Genomic DNA, 14,620 nt, shown 5'->3' with positions numbered 1-14,620 from the left:
TGCTATCCTTCACCTCAAAATTCATCAAGTTTACAGATCTTGGGTATTTTTTGTGTTTTTCCGTGGTCTTTAGTCTTTCATATCGCAAGTAATTTACGGCAGTCTTTCGCACCCATTTTTTGAAACCATTATTGTACTATATTATGTCCTTACTCTGTGCTTACCATTAACTATTCAGCATTTCGTTTCACTTTGTTAAAAAATACGCGTACCTTCAGTTCTTACTCCTGCGATCAAACTGTCCTACTGTGTTTCGTTCTTAGTTCCTTCCCCATGACGTTCAGCGTAATGTGATTAGGTTTCCACATGGCAGCACTAAATTATCTTATCATCTGCACACGAGGCCTCAATGTAAAACCCTAAAGTTTCCAATTGCCACAATTATCGAAAAATTATCGAAATTACCAAAATTAATTGAAACTATTACGTTAGTATGGCTTGGCCACAGCCATATGGCCACAGCTACAGCGGAGGAATTGACGGGAGAGGACCGCTGGCTGAAAACGAGCGCAGCATTTCAGTTGAAGGAATCTTTCCTCGTTTTTGTGGAAGCACGCATAAACAAATTTGTACGAAAATTATACTTGTTCAATGTACTTTTTAGTTATTTATCCATCTTTTTGGGAAACATGATGCCTGAAGACATTGTCCTTTGACAATTGTGATTAAGAGTATTGTTGTGATTCAAAGTTGACCTTAGGATTGTCTACGAATGTATTTTGGCTTGTCTGCAGTGCGACAGATCAAGTTGGTCTTGCCTGATTACTTTTTCGGTAATCCCGCTGCAAAACAATGCTTGGTCAGGTTTTTGAGGAAATGCCCAAAGCATTCTGCTGCGAAAGCATCACAGATCGTTTGGGAAAAGGTATTGATGACAATTTCACAGCCAAGTTTTTGGGTGTGATGGAATTTTTAATTATGTAAGAGTACGTATGTTAATTATGCATTGCATATGACGTCAAATGAATAATGTATGTTTTAGTTATTCAGTTCTAAGTACTTTCAAGAGTATGCCCTGTTTGATTTCAATGTATTTTTTGAGCTGCAATGTTTTAAAAACTCTCAATAGATATTGTTTGATGTTTTTCTCTGCCAGCTCAATATAGGCATCCATCTTCTCCAGCCTCTCTGTTTACAGATTCTGCTATCACTTTGGCATATCCTTCCTCTTTGAAGTCGTTTAGCATTATGATTGTTTTCATTTTCTGTATGTTCTTATTGTCAACATGTTTTTTCTTATTGTTTCAGAATCAAGAAGGAATACACAAAGCCGACCAGCTGAAGTCTTGATGATCAAAATCTACTTGCCGGAAATAGGCTGAATAGCATTGTCACAACAGACAACAAATGCAACAGAGGTTTGTCATCAAGACATGAAATTCCTTGCAAGTTGGAGTATGGCCATTGCATGTACAGACATCAACTGTTGTGGCAGGATATCCTCACGGGATCAGGCCGTTTTGAAATGAATGGTAAAATCAACAAAACCAAGCATGATGAAAAATGTCCGAAGAAGCATCCAAAAGAAGGTGTTGCAACTTTTAAACAAAACGCTCGAAAAACAACGACTCCATTATCAACGGAAAGACTAATGACTAGTGGACCTACACCTGGGCAACTTTCTTCAATTTTATTGCAGCTTAGAGAGGATGTATGTGCTTTCTGTCGGAATTTAATCATTCGCACAGGGGGGGTGTCACCTTCTGAAATATCAGTTTTTGCCCTCATAGAAACGTTTCACTCTCATTAGTGTGATTCTGTGTGAGGAGAATGGAAGGATTGCCACTTAAATCAATACCTTTGTTTTGTTTTAGTGACACTGCCATGTATCAACTTGTTGAAAATCCATCTGTGATAAAAGCCCTCTAAAGCCTGGTTCTCATATAGTCGTCCGAGTCGTTTCAGTCGTGCCAAAATTTCACAGACGACCCGTGCGACTGTATGAGAACATTTCAAAGTGACAGGGATGACCTCAAATGACTCACACGACTGAAACTAGCAGGGTCTCTTGGTTAGAACTTTGCTTTATGCGGACGACCGAAACGACCGTTGAGAAATGCAAGCGACCTTTTTATGGCGCAGAACGATTTGAAGAAGCAAATAACTCGCCAAAAGACTTTGTCTCTGATAAACAGCAACCGCCATTTTAAAATGTTTCGCTAAAAAATCAATTAAGCAGTCTCTCGGCAGCGCTAGTACGAATATATTAGAAGTACAATAGCTTGAGTCGTCCCTGTCGTATTAGAAGTACAATAGCTGTCCCTGTCGTTTTGAAAAACAACGAAACAACTCGGAACGACTCGGAACGACTCGGATGACTGAAGCGACTTAATGAGAACCAGGCTTTTATGCTTGCTGTACAAGCTCACAGGAGTTGTATAATTGACCTTTTTGCTTGCCATAGTTTTAAGTTGTCAGACATGAAGTTTGTTTTACTGAAAAATCAACTCAACCATGTCTTGAGAGCTCATTTGTAAAGTTTGACTGAAAATATCAATGTCGTTACAAATGACATGACACGCTAGCTTTAAGAGAAGATGGAAATTTTATTGGATTATTTTGCCTTCTACTGAATAATTTTTTTTTTGCTTTTTTAGCTTCCGCAGTTTTTTTATGGAAATCCGGAGTACTCTATGTACAGTGAAAATATCCTCTTCATAAATAAATTAACGCGAACAACGACAAGGTAATAACCAAGACAAGCAGACAATTTTAAGTAAAACAAAATAAAACAAATTCCGAAAACAGACATCTCGTTTTCTTGATATTCAAGATGATACAAGAGTTTTAAAACAAAAGATAGTGTAATATTTCGTCTTTATTCCAAAGACATTGTCAGACTCATCATCAGACTCATTAGTCTGACAATGTCTTTGGAATAAAGACGAAATATTACACTATCTTTTGTTTTAAAACTCTTGTATCATCTTCAATATCAAGAAAACGAGATGTCTGTTTTCGGAATTTGTTTTATTGTTTTGACTAAATAAAGAATCAATGAAGTAGGGCTCGGTTGTTCAAAAGTTTTCTACGTTTGTCTTGTTTAATTACGAAGAACACACATGAACTGACAAGCTTTACTTTTACTATGACACCAGATAATGTTCATGACTGATTCGAATCTTTGTATATTTTAGTTTATCGATAGTCCAGCTGTTAATGAAAAAATTCTTCACTTTGACGATACAAGTATGAAACTTTCTCACATTTTTACTATGCCTAGAAACACAAAATTTTGATATAGGGCCAGCCCATATTTTACATTTATAACGAGTTCTGCGAATGTCGTGTTTGATGACGCCATCGGTAGTAAAAAAAAAAGTTCAGAGAAATCTGCAATTTCCCTGTATATTCTTATACAACAGCTAAAGGCGATAAAAAACTATATTACAACTTTTTCTTTTGGGCAATAAATTGTGAAATATTCTACATTAGATGTGTTTTAAAAGTGCTGACTCAGCACTTTTGTTTAGTGCTATTGCTCTTTCTTAAATACATTGGAAAAGCGCCTAACGAAGAACAGTAATATTAAAATAATTTTAATGCCCTCATGTTATTGACAATCACCCCACAATTACACAAACGAGTACAAACTAAATGTGCTTTGACGCATTTACAACGACTAGAACATGAACTTTTGCATCCGCAACGAATAAGCTCATAACAGGCATCTTTAACTTGAGGGAGATTTGTCCACTTTGGTAACCAAGAATTTTCATCACGGTACCAGCCCCAACCTGACGGAGTTGGTATAACCTGCTCTTTCAAGCAGCACTGCCCCAAGAAAAATCCACCTTGTAACAATGCACGCTTGGTGTGCTGAAGCAACGCTTTTTGGGTTGGTGGAATGTTATCCAGTGTTCTGGACTTTTTGGCAAACAACTCTTGTCTAGCCTCATTGACTCTGGTGAGATTGCTTGTACGATCGTATAAGAGGACCACATATCGCTCAATCACCTGCAAAACATTGCATGAATCATAATAGAGACCTTATTTGATAGATAATACATGCCTTTGGCGGTTTCTGAATTACCTGCAAGGACGAACAATCAATCCTTTCTGGCAACAAATTTAGCTCTTGCAACGCTAATGTTAGCTCTGGAAATACATTCCATACATCCCATGCAGTTTTCTTTCCTCGACCTCCAAAAGGAAACAGTATCACACCCCGTAAAGCGTGAAACAACGGTAGAACAGATGCCTTGTCAGGTCCGATAGTCGATGCAATTGTATGCGCGGGAATATACGACGAGTGCTTTCCTGTGCCATAAAGAATCCATAATTCTTCTGCTTTGATGTTTTCACAATTGAAATGGCTAGTATCAATACGTCAGTATCATTTGTTCTTACAACAATCCTCTGGTGGCCGCAGTCACTTGCATCTAACACGTGCACCATCAATCGTGTGTCAGCCTCTTCATGATTACATGGTTCCAACATTGATACTTCGGTTCTTTTAGGGAAGCACAAGACCTTTTCTTCAAATGTACTGTAAATTTCTCTTCCTTCTTGAATCTGCTGGGAAATAACTTTCTGCGCTAAGAAATTGAATAGATCCATTTTGTTGGCATCTACGCGCAGGAAGCCCTTCCAGTCAGTAGGGATACGTGCTGTCGATGAAACCTTGCGGCGTTGACCAAAGCCTCTCTTCTCCCGTGCGTTCTTTTTCAGCGAATCCTCTTTGTATACATCAAACACTAAATCAATTCTTTTAGCTGATTGAAATTGCTTTAACACATAAGGAATGAAAGCAAACTGAGCGTACTCTTCGAACGTTTCCCAAGTTCCAGGTGAAATCATTTGAACAACAAAAGCTCCGTCTAAAATAATAACATCGGGAGTTGGTGACTGAACTTTGGTAATGGGCTCGATACACTTTGTCAAGTCTGCTTTATTACCAGTACGCAAACTTCCTGCTTGTGAGAGAGATGGTGGCCATGGTTGGTTCTCATATTTAAAGAAATCATCGAGATCACCACTTCGATTTTGACTGGCTATATACAATCTTGAAAATAAAGCACAGTCTAGTTTCAGAGTTTGTATATTTACTTTATCTTTTGACGAAACTCTTTTTCTTCCTGTTTTAAACGTTGGCAGATTATTTTTTCAACGTTTCAGTAATACTCTTGCTTCTCTCAACAAATCTTTCTTTAACAAATGCTTGATATTGTTCTTCTCCAAAGGTTACAACATTCTTCACCGTGACAACAACGGAACTGTTCATCACGTCATTTGTGTGGATGGCAAATAGGTCTTCGCTCTCTTCTACAAAAGGATTCCCCATCGCTTGAAAATTGGAGACGACATTTGAGACATCTTTATAAAATTCTCTTTGAATGGATGGAGTTTGCTCATGGTGTAGCTGACTTTCTACATGTGTACTCATCTCGAATTCCCTAATTATTCGTGCAATTTCTGGACCTGCAATCATCCATCTCCTTAAAGCTGAAAGGTTTTCGGTTAGTCCCACAGCACCACCTTCTCCCTTTACCACTGCATTAACTTGCTCGTGAGCATGATCTAATGCTATAGCTGAAAACTGTTTCTTCGTTTTATGCACCACAAACGAGCCCTTGGAGAACTGGTTAAAGACGTCAGGGTGTTTGAATGGAAGCTCCGACATATTACGGATATGGACAGAAAGCCATCTTGCATAATTAACATTGTCCAAAGGAAACATACAAGGGACAAGTTGCTTAATTGACTGGAAGTATAAGGAGAAATTAGCTTCTCTAAATGATCGCACTAGTTGTAAACAGAGTAATTCTAGTTCCAAAACTCTGGTCCAATACAGAAACTGAGGATGATCCTTTGACATATCTTCTTTCCAAATAGGTTTTTTCAATTAGGTTATGCTGAATGCTAACACAAGTAAGGTAATAAATCTTAAAGAAACTTAATTGAATGTTCTTCATTGTTTCGATACGATTTATCATTGCACTATGGTGAAAGCCGGGAGAGCACATTGTTATACACTTTATATATATATATATATATATATATATATATATATATAAAAGTGCTGACTCAGCACTTTTCAGAATATTCCATGCCCAATATTTGGGAAAGTATTGCCCAAAAGAAAAAGTTGTAATATAGTTTTTGTATCGTCTTTAGCTGTTGTATAAGAATATACAGGGAAATTGCAGATTTCTCTGAACTTTATTTTTTTTTACTACCGATGACGTCATCAAACACGACATTCGCAGAACTCGTTTTAAATGTAAAATATGGGCTGGCCCTATATCAAAATTTTGTGTTACTAGGCATAGTAAGAATGTGAGAAAGTTTCATACTTGTATCATCAAAGTGAAGGGTTAGGTGTTTTTTCTGTCGTTAACAGCTGGACTATCGATGTCAACAGATGATTACGAATACATGTCATCATTTATTAGCCAATTATATCCTTTCTTTGAATAAACCAGGCCAAGCGTACACTAATTTTTTTGGTCGCTTAATTTACAGAACCCTAAAGTCGTACAAGTGCATCATGAGCGTGATGTCGTTTGCTGGCAGAACCTTCTGGACTCGACCTTCATTTGATATCGTTCGGATTACGAAGCATTCCGAAGATAACACGATCAAAGTTCGGTGGACTGCGAAAGGAATCCCATGGCACCAAGTTGTGCTCCTCATTTTATCTGGCAAATCAGAGTCCTTGTTTTATCGGTATGAACATGTTAAATCTCACCTGTTTGGACAATTTGCCTCATTTTATCTGGCAAATCAGAGTCCTTGTTTTATCGGTATGAACATGTTAAATCTCACCTGTTTGGACAATTTGCCTCATTTTATCTGGCAAATCAGAGTCTTTGTTTTATCGGTATGAACATCTTAAATCTCACCTGTTTGGACAATTTGCCTCATTTTATCTGGCAAATCAGAGTCCTTGTTTTATCGGTATGAACATGTTAAATCTCACCTGTTTGGACAATTTGCCTCATTTTATCTGGCAAATCAGAGTCTTTGTTTTATCGGTATGAACATGTTAAATCTCACCTGTTTGGACAATTTGCCTCATTTTATCTGGCAAATCAGAGTCCTTGTTTTATCGGTATGAACATGTTAAATCTCACCTGTTTGGACAATTTGCCTCATTTTATCTGGCAAACCAGAGTCCTTGTTTTATCGGTATGAACATGTTAAATCTCACCTGTTTGGACAATTTGCCTCATTTTATCTGGCAAATCAGAGTCCTTGTTTTATCGGTATGAACATGTTAAATCTCACCTGTTTGGACAATTTGCCTCATTTTATCTGGCAAACCAGAGTCCTTGTTTTATCGGTATGAACATGTTGAATCTCACCTGTTTGGACAATTTGCCTCATTTTATCTGGCAAATCAGAGTCCTTGTTTTATCGGTATGAACATGTTAAATCTCACCTGTTTGGACAATTTGCCTCATTTTATCTGGCAAATCAGAGTCCTTGTTTTATCGGTATGAACATGTTGAATCTCACCTGTTTGGACAATTTGCCTCATTTTATCTGGCAAATCAGAGTCCTTGTTTTATCGGTATGAACATGTTAAATCTCACCTGTTTGGACAATTTGCCTCATTTTATCTGGCAAATCAGAGTCTTTGTTTTATCGGTATGAACATGTTAAATCTCACCTGTTTGGACAATTTGCCTCATTTTATCTGGCAAACCAGAGTCCTTGTTTTATCGGTATGAACATGTTAAATCTCACCTGTTTGGACAATTTGCCTCATTTTATCTGGCAAACCAGAGTCCTTGTTTTATCGGTATGAACATGTTAAATCTCACCTGTTTGGACAATTTGCCTCATTTTATCTGGCAAATCAGAGTCCTTGTTTTATCGGTATGAACATGTTAAATCTCACCTGTTTGGACAATTTGCCTCATTTTATCTGGCAAACCAGAGTCTTTGTTTTATCGGTATGAACATGTTGAATCTCACCTGTTTGGACAATTTGCTTTATTTTACTTTTGCTAAATACTTTGCCCTATAAACCTTGACAAACGAAGTTGTTTCTGATCGACTTTCTAGTTACGTTGACGGGTTCTCGATTTTCGAAGTTGGAAGAGATGGGTTGATTCACTGCCATCGTTTGGATAAGGTGAGCATTGATTCCAAGCATCACAGCGAATATATGTAGATGTTTTCAACGATTTCGTTTTGGAACTGTAGGTTGACGAAATCTCTATGCAACCAGTTGTGTTTGCCATCTGAACTAGAGAATAATTCTTTTATTTTGTTTCTGTTAAGGTGATTCCCACATCTAGTTCAGAACGTCCTAAATGGAGCATTAAAATGCATATTCTTGGTTTAATCGGCTTAGGAGAACTCGCTCGCGAAACTTGCAAGGCTTTTTATGTTAAAACTAAAGACGTCATCAGAAAATAAGATGTCGGATTTTTACACTGGAGGTAATGCGAATGAGCGTGTGCTATTTTCTCGTGTCGAACTGAAATAACGGGCAGGATTATCGAAGTCGATCCAGTTATTTGTTGTTCAAATACAATAAGTACAAATGTATCTGTGACTTTGAACCCAATCTACTAGACATCTGACTCCGCCGATATTATTTAGTAATGAGTGAGGCAAGCCGCCATCTTGAAAGGTGGCAAAACTGACGATTTTACGATTAATATCTGCTTTTCCTGAGTTAATATACACTTGCAAAGTCTATAGTCTAGATTTGATTTATATAATATTTGATAAGATTGTTTTTTAAACTTTCTTTTAGCTTGTTTTCCATTTTAAGTTTTGTTTTTTACCACCTTTCAAGATGGCGTCCTTGCCTGCCTCACTGATTGAACTAAACTACATGGAACGCTACCTCAAGCAAATAATTGAAGCCATATCTTACGCCAGACACGCGAGATTTTACCCCAGACACGCGTGTTTAGTGTTTCGAGATTCTCTCGCGGAGTTATAATTGATTGAGTAAACACGCGTGTCTGGGGTAAAATCACGGATTCAAAAAATTATTAAGGTTTTGTATTGCAGGTAGCGTTCCATGTATTTTAGTTCAATGGCCTCAGCTTGACATGGTAGTTAGACATCTAGGGGATTGGGTTCTAAATCATTGGAATGTATCAATGACCTAGAACCCAATCTATTAGATATCTGACTCCGCCAATATTGCATAGTAATGAGTGAGGCAAGTCGCCATCTTGGAAGGAGGCAAAATTGACAGTATTTACGAGTAATATCTGCTTTTGCTGAGTTGCTATAGAGTCGCAAAGTTGATAGTTTAGGTTTAATTCTTTAAATGTTTGATAGGATGGGGTTTTTAAACTTTTTTTTAGCTTACTTTTCATTTTCAGTTTTGCTTTTTGCCTTTCAAGATGGCGTCATCGTGATACGGTAGTTAGACATCCAGAAGATTGGGTTCTAAATCATTGGAATGTGTAAACGTATCAAAATGGCTTATGTAAAAGTGCAATGAAAATTCCTCTGCATTGCCGAGGACTGGTCTCTCTAACGTCTGACTTTGACAGCATCACTCAAAAGTATTTATAATTGTTTATGACAATCTGTTGAAGAAATTTTTAAACAACTTGGCATTACCGTGTATATAAAAGTAACCCGTTGAACCATGTGCTTGGAAGTTCAACTCATCATAGTTCAACAAAAATGGCGGCTTATGAAGTTTTTTTAGGCGTATTCATCTTCGTTCATAACAGACGACCGAGAATTACATTTTAAAAGAAAAATGGAAGCGTTCGTTTTAAATTTGTTTGTTTTGCATTATTTTCATTTTCTAAAAGAAATAAAAGATGTTTTTCGTGTTTGCACTGGCTTATGCAAACCTCGGAGAAGTTTGTGAGAATTCTCGTGCAAGTGCGAACCTCGACCTTCGGTCTCGGGCTTGCACTGATCGGCTTGCAATTTACTTTTCAGTACAAATGGTTTAAGTTTTCGAAATATGTTGAGTTCATGGTTGGAGAAACGTTGAGAATATTCAAAGACATAGAAGGTTAGTGGCGGTCTTAATATTTCGAATCTTTCGTCTGAAAGCTTCATTGTCGATTTCGGGTAACGTCTGCAAAGTTAACGCAAAAGGTTGGCTACATTTGTTGGTCTTTATATGAGGCTCGCTTTTGATCGAATCTAAGTTGACAATGTCTGAATATTTCAATAAAATAAATACACAAGGTGCATGGAATGAACGTGTTAAGACTTGTTTTGTCGCCGGAAAGAACAATGCAAGCTATACAGTTGCCAGCGCTATCCTTAGAATGTTTATCGAGGGAGGGGCGTAATCCTTCCAACCGACTGGGCAACGAACTTGTACCGAATACACTATAGGACAAAGCCTCGACAATTTTCAAGTTCTACTAAATGACGCCTCTTAATTGACGCTTCATCGGTGCTATATTATCGTGAACTGCACATGTCTTGCTCATAAGTTATTCTTGATTCATACCACAATTTAAGTCTCTTCTTAATTACGCTTTATCAAAATCGTTCATAATATTGTTGTTTAGTCGTCAATAATCTTTTTTCTACCGACTGATATAGTAATTCTACCGACTACATTTAAGAAATAAAAGATGTTTACTGTGTTTGCACAGGCTTATTTAAACCGAGGAGACCTTTGGGAGAACTCGAGAGCAGATCAGTGCAAGCCCGAGACCGAAGGTCGAGAGTTGCACCTGCTCTAGACCAATCAGCGCACGCGTTTTATTGTGTTTATAATTCAAAATGAAATATTTTGGGTGTGACACCCTACACCTTCCCATATGTACGGCCCTGGCAATTGCTGTTGCCGTATAAAGAAATTCTCAGGTTTCTGGTGTGTATAAAGCTTGTTGTGTTAAAATTGGAGAAATTGGTCACCTGCCCAAATAAGAAAACACTTCATTAACTTGCACATTTATTTCAACGCGAATGTTTACAATGCCATGACAAAGGAGTACCCTTGAATACACAACTACATTTCATGTGACTATACTATTCATCCTCGCGCGTACCACCAAACTCCTTTTGTCCTAAGCAAGTTCTGGAAGACGTACTAGAAGAAATTTAAAATAAAAGTTAAAGAAGAAGTAAATTACGTGCCATTTTTTGATAGTTTCGATTATTTGCGCTGTTGGGAGTGCTTTTGTGAAGAGCTGTCGGTTATTTCCTGTAACTAGGCGATGATGTTCATGCTGCATTATGGGCGTCCGAATCAGTCAAAGAGAGATTTAGCAAACACGACGTATAGTCTAAGGCGCCGTGAAAATGGCGTAAATATGGCGTGAACAAACGTTCGTAATATTGACTGATTCGGACGCCCATACTGCATTGTGTGACAAATTGCTCTCAAAAATGAACTTTCTGTACGGCAAAGTTCCCTCACTTTGGAAGTTTGGGAATACTCATGCACAAATCATATGTCTGACTCTCGAATATTTCTTTTGTGTACTTTCTTCAACAATCCAACAGAAGCGGATATGCAAATGAAACACGTGAAATTCACGAGCATCGTCAGGCAGAAAAATAGTAGAACCTTGTACCTCTTCTATAACAGTTGTGGACACCCTCTATGTGGTCATCCCAACAACATCCTATTTTTCACATAGTTTTCTGTTATTCCCACTTTACCGCAACCAACTCTTTCAACTGGTTAGAAACATCGCAAGATTCACCTAAATATGTGAAATTCATCGTTAAGGTATTCAGCTGCACGAGTAGAAAATTGTTCCGTTTGTATGAGGTTTGAAATAATAAATCAATAATCAGGATTTTAATGGTCCTTAAGTCGTGTATTTGAAATCAAATTTCGTGTAGTCATGCATTGCAATCCATCCAATAATTATAAAGTATTACTTTCATGCGGATTGGTTTGACCGTTTAAGTCACTTTAAAACGATGGGAAACATTTGCCTGAGCAATATTTATGGTTTCTCTTTAATTGCATGAACAGCGGATGAGAATAGTTATGTAAAGTTGAATTAGAAATTTACATGTGTTCAAGTACGATAAAGTTTTGTAATTACTTTGGTAAAAACAGTAGGGGACGCCTGATTTTTCTTTGTCCCAGCAACCTTTTTTTACATTGTGTTTCCGTGATTCCCGGATAACCACAATGTAGTCGTTCTATCTCCAGCACCTCAGAGCATTCATGACCTAGAATATAATAAATATCTATTAGCTATCGATGTCATGCAGAATCGCTGCTATTAGTTATGTACATATGGTGGTGTGCATGGTAAACAAGCTAGTCGAAAACCCCATAGGAAGAGTTTGAGATAAATTTCTTGAGCTTGAAATTTAACTCTGATATAGTAGCCGTGAAAGTTTTATTCAATCGAAAGCGGAATTTTTAGGCGCTGATACACGAGCCCGGGCAGCCGGGATTCGGCCGAGCGATAAATGATTTTGGCAAATGGAAACGATTCAATACTTATCATCAGATATATCTTTTAGAGCAATTTTGCAATTAGTATTCTAATTTAATAACTACGCAAAGCATTTAGAATCAAAACAACCAATTTCGCCTAATTTCAGTGTACAGTAGTTTTTCCTACAGCTTTGGCGTTTTTCGTCATTAATAAAAACTAAAACATTTTTCGCAATGAACGAGTGTGTAATGTCGTCGTGTAATTTATATATAGTTGGTTACCTCTAAAATAGCATCCAAACTCGCTCGATTCGCCTTGCATTGCTTAAGCATTGCTCCTCTGTTATCCCATATTGACCACATTTTATTTTAGCCGATATATTGTCGCATGTAGCGCCTAACAATTGTCAAAACCAGACGTGTGATTAATGGCGTAATTAAGTAAGGCATGCAAATAAATGTGGCGGTATTTCGTCTCAGAAACTATACTGCTTGATTTCAGTACTTAAGTACAGAAACTGTATGAGAAACTTCTCTCAAAGACAAAACCATTCATTAGCATTATGTGTGCAATTTTCACCGTATACATTAAAGGGTACGCCAAGTTAGCACGGCTACAATTTCCACATTATCAATGTTCCCCAGGAAAACGAAGCATCTCCACTAGTTTTAAGAGGCTTTCTCCTTGTGACGTAACATATTGTTTTGTCACAAGGTCTGAATTGTGAATGGTCAAATTGAATTGGCTTTTCATCTAGATGGTTGTTTGCCTGATTACAGTTTCATATTTAGTAAATTGTAGTAATAACCTTCATGCTTCACGTTCTTCGTGCTATTTTTGGATTTCGATATATCAGCTGCTAAAAAGATGTAAAAAAAGTAAATGTTAATGGTGAAATGATCACGGGAAAATTAAAAGGTGATTTTTCGCGAAAAATAGCCAGCGATGTGGTCAGTTCGATAGAGTTGAATATCTTTAAGTCTTATATTAATGAAACAGATGAAAGCTTGTGTATTCAACGTTAGTGAGTGGATCCTGATAGCTAACTGAACTTGAATAGTGTGTTGCGTTGTGCTACAGAGTTGAATTTAGGTTAACTCAACTCGCTAAGTTAGAATTCTGGATGGCGCAGAAATTATGCTGTAAAAGCCCAACTAACCGTTTTTCGTGGAAAAAATCAAAAAGGGTCGTTTACTATATTGTTAGAGCATCTTCTAACTCACTAAAGGTTTTTATCGCACCCCTCCAGCTCAGCAGATTTTCTAAGCTGCATGCAATAATGTAAAATCATACCAAACACGCAGGCCAAACTGAGTATAACGATTGAGAGGACGGTTGTCTTCATAATTCTTGCTTAATCTCAAAGCTTCACTCTTGAAATGAACTGAACACACAACTGAAATCTGACTGTGCCAGCTCAATACTAACCCTGCTTTTTATAACCCCCCTTTCTTTGAAAATTTGCCTTTCTAATGTGCGTAGAAACCGTTATTTTTGACTACGTCACATCATAAGTTGTTCTCAGCAGTCCACTTGAATATTATGTCTCTGTGTCTGCTTTTGTCGCATGGTCAACAATTGCGTCCACATTGTTTATTCATTCTAACCTGGTTTACAATGCTCGAGCACGTCGTTTTTACGAAATTGATCAATCTTATGTTGTGCAAGTGTAGAGAACTATTTTTTTCAAAAGATTTTGGCAAAACCCAAGTTTTTTATCACATAGTTGTCTCTTCCAATGAATTTTCTATATTATCCATCTCTACATAAACAGGCCAATATACGTTCTGACGTTTTACAGTAGTGGCGGTAATTTTACACACTACGCATCCTGTACACACTTAATTTGAGCTTTGCACAACAAATTTGGATAGCTTTGCAGAGCTATATTGCTGAGCGTTGTTTAATTGAGAATTGTAAAGATGATAATGAAAAGCAAACATGAAGGAGTCGGTTCGACAACTTTGAGACAATCAGCTACCACAGTGTTACAATGTTCTAGAACTATGCGATCACAATCAAATTACCGGTGTGGAAATTTAAAAAGAAATCATCCTCTTTCCATACATTCGTCCGTAAAATCTATTTGTCAAATCTAGTTTCCATTTTACTAACCAATTGGCAGTACTTGTGAACAATACTATCGCTTTGGGAAACATTTTGCCATCTGTGCATTGATATCGAAAAATCACAAAATATAGTCAATATATAGTTTTATATAGTAAATACATAGTTTTTTCTATATGCTGTGTAGACAATACGTTTTCTCATGTAGGCATTCAAAAATCACTGAATTCAAAATATTAGATGCCGGTACG

General features: G+C 37.3%; 1 protein-coding gene and 2 long non-coding RNA genes across 3 annotated transcripts; 1 reads left to right on the top strand and 2 right to left on the bottom strand.

The window, feature by feature from the left end:
* The first annotated feature begins 463 nt into the window (after positions 1 to 463).
* LOC124438354 (uncharacterized protein C6orf136 homolog) lies at positions 464 to 9,686 on the top strand. Its single transcript, XM_046988420.1, has 7 exons — positions 464 to 865; positions 1,249 to 1,651; positions 2,598 to 2,686; positions 6,466 to 6,669; positions 8,014 to 8,083; positions 8,233 to 8,393; positions 9,297 to 9,686. Exons 2-6 carry the CDS (start codon positions 1,409 to 1,411, stop codon positions 8,368 to 8,370), a joined length of 744 nt encoding a protein of 247 aa, XP_046844376.1. The 5' UTR covers positions 464 to 865; positions 1,249 to 1,408; the 3' UTR covers positions 8,371 to 8,393; positions 9,297 to 9,686.
* LOC124438355 lies at positions 7,964 to 11,993 on the bottom strand. Its single transcript, XR_006946061.1, has 4 exons — positions 11,958 to 11,993; positions 11,475 to 11,606; positions 10,813 to 10,987; positions 7,964 to 8,260 (listed from the first exon to the last, which is right to left on the bottom strand). It is a non-coding gene; the product is annotated as an uncharacterized LOC124438355 (long non-coding RNA).
* Positions 11,994 to 12,006: 13 nt separating this feature from the next.
* Positions 12,007 to 13,820, bottom strand: LOC124438353. The gene is made up of 4 exons (XR_006946060.1): positions 13,596 to 13,820; positions 13,111 to 13,161; positions 12,584 to 12,698; positions 12,007 to 12,087 (listed from the first exon to the last, which is right to left on the bottom strand). It is a non-coding gene; the product is annotated as an uncharacterized LOC124438353 (long non-coding RNA).
* Between the last annotated feature and the right edge of the window lie 800 nt (positions 13,821 to 14,620).

This window comes from Xenia sp. Carnegie-2017, unplaced genomic scaffold (genome assembly GCF_021976095.1).
Source record: "Xenia sp. Carnegie-2017 unplaced genomic scaffold, XeniaSp_v1 HiC_scaffold_19, whole genome shotgun sequence".
Lineage (NCBI taxonomy): Eukaryota > Metazoa > Cnidaria > Anthozoa > Malacalcyonacea > Xeniidae > Xenia > Xenia sp. Carnegie-2017.
This window is presented reverse-complemented; position numbering and strand designations above follow the sequence as displayed.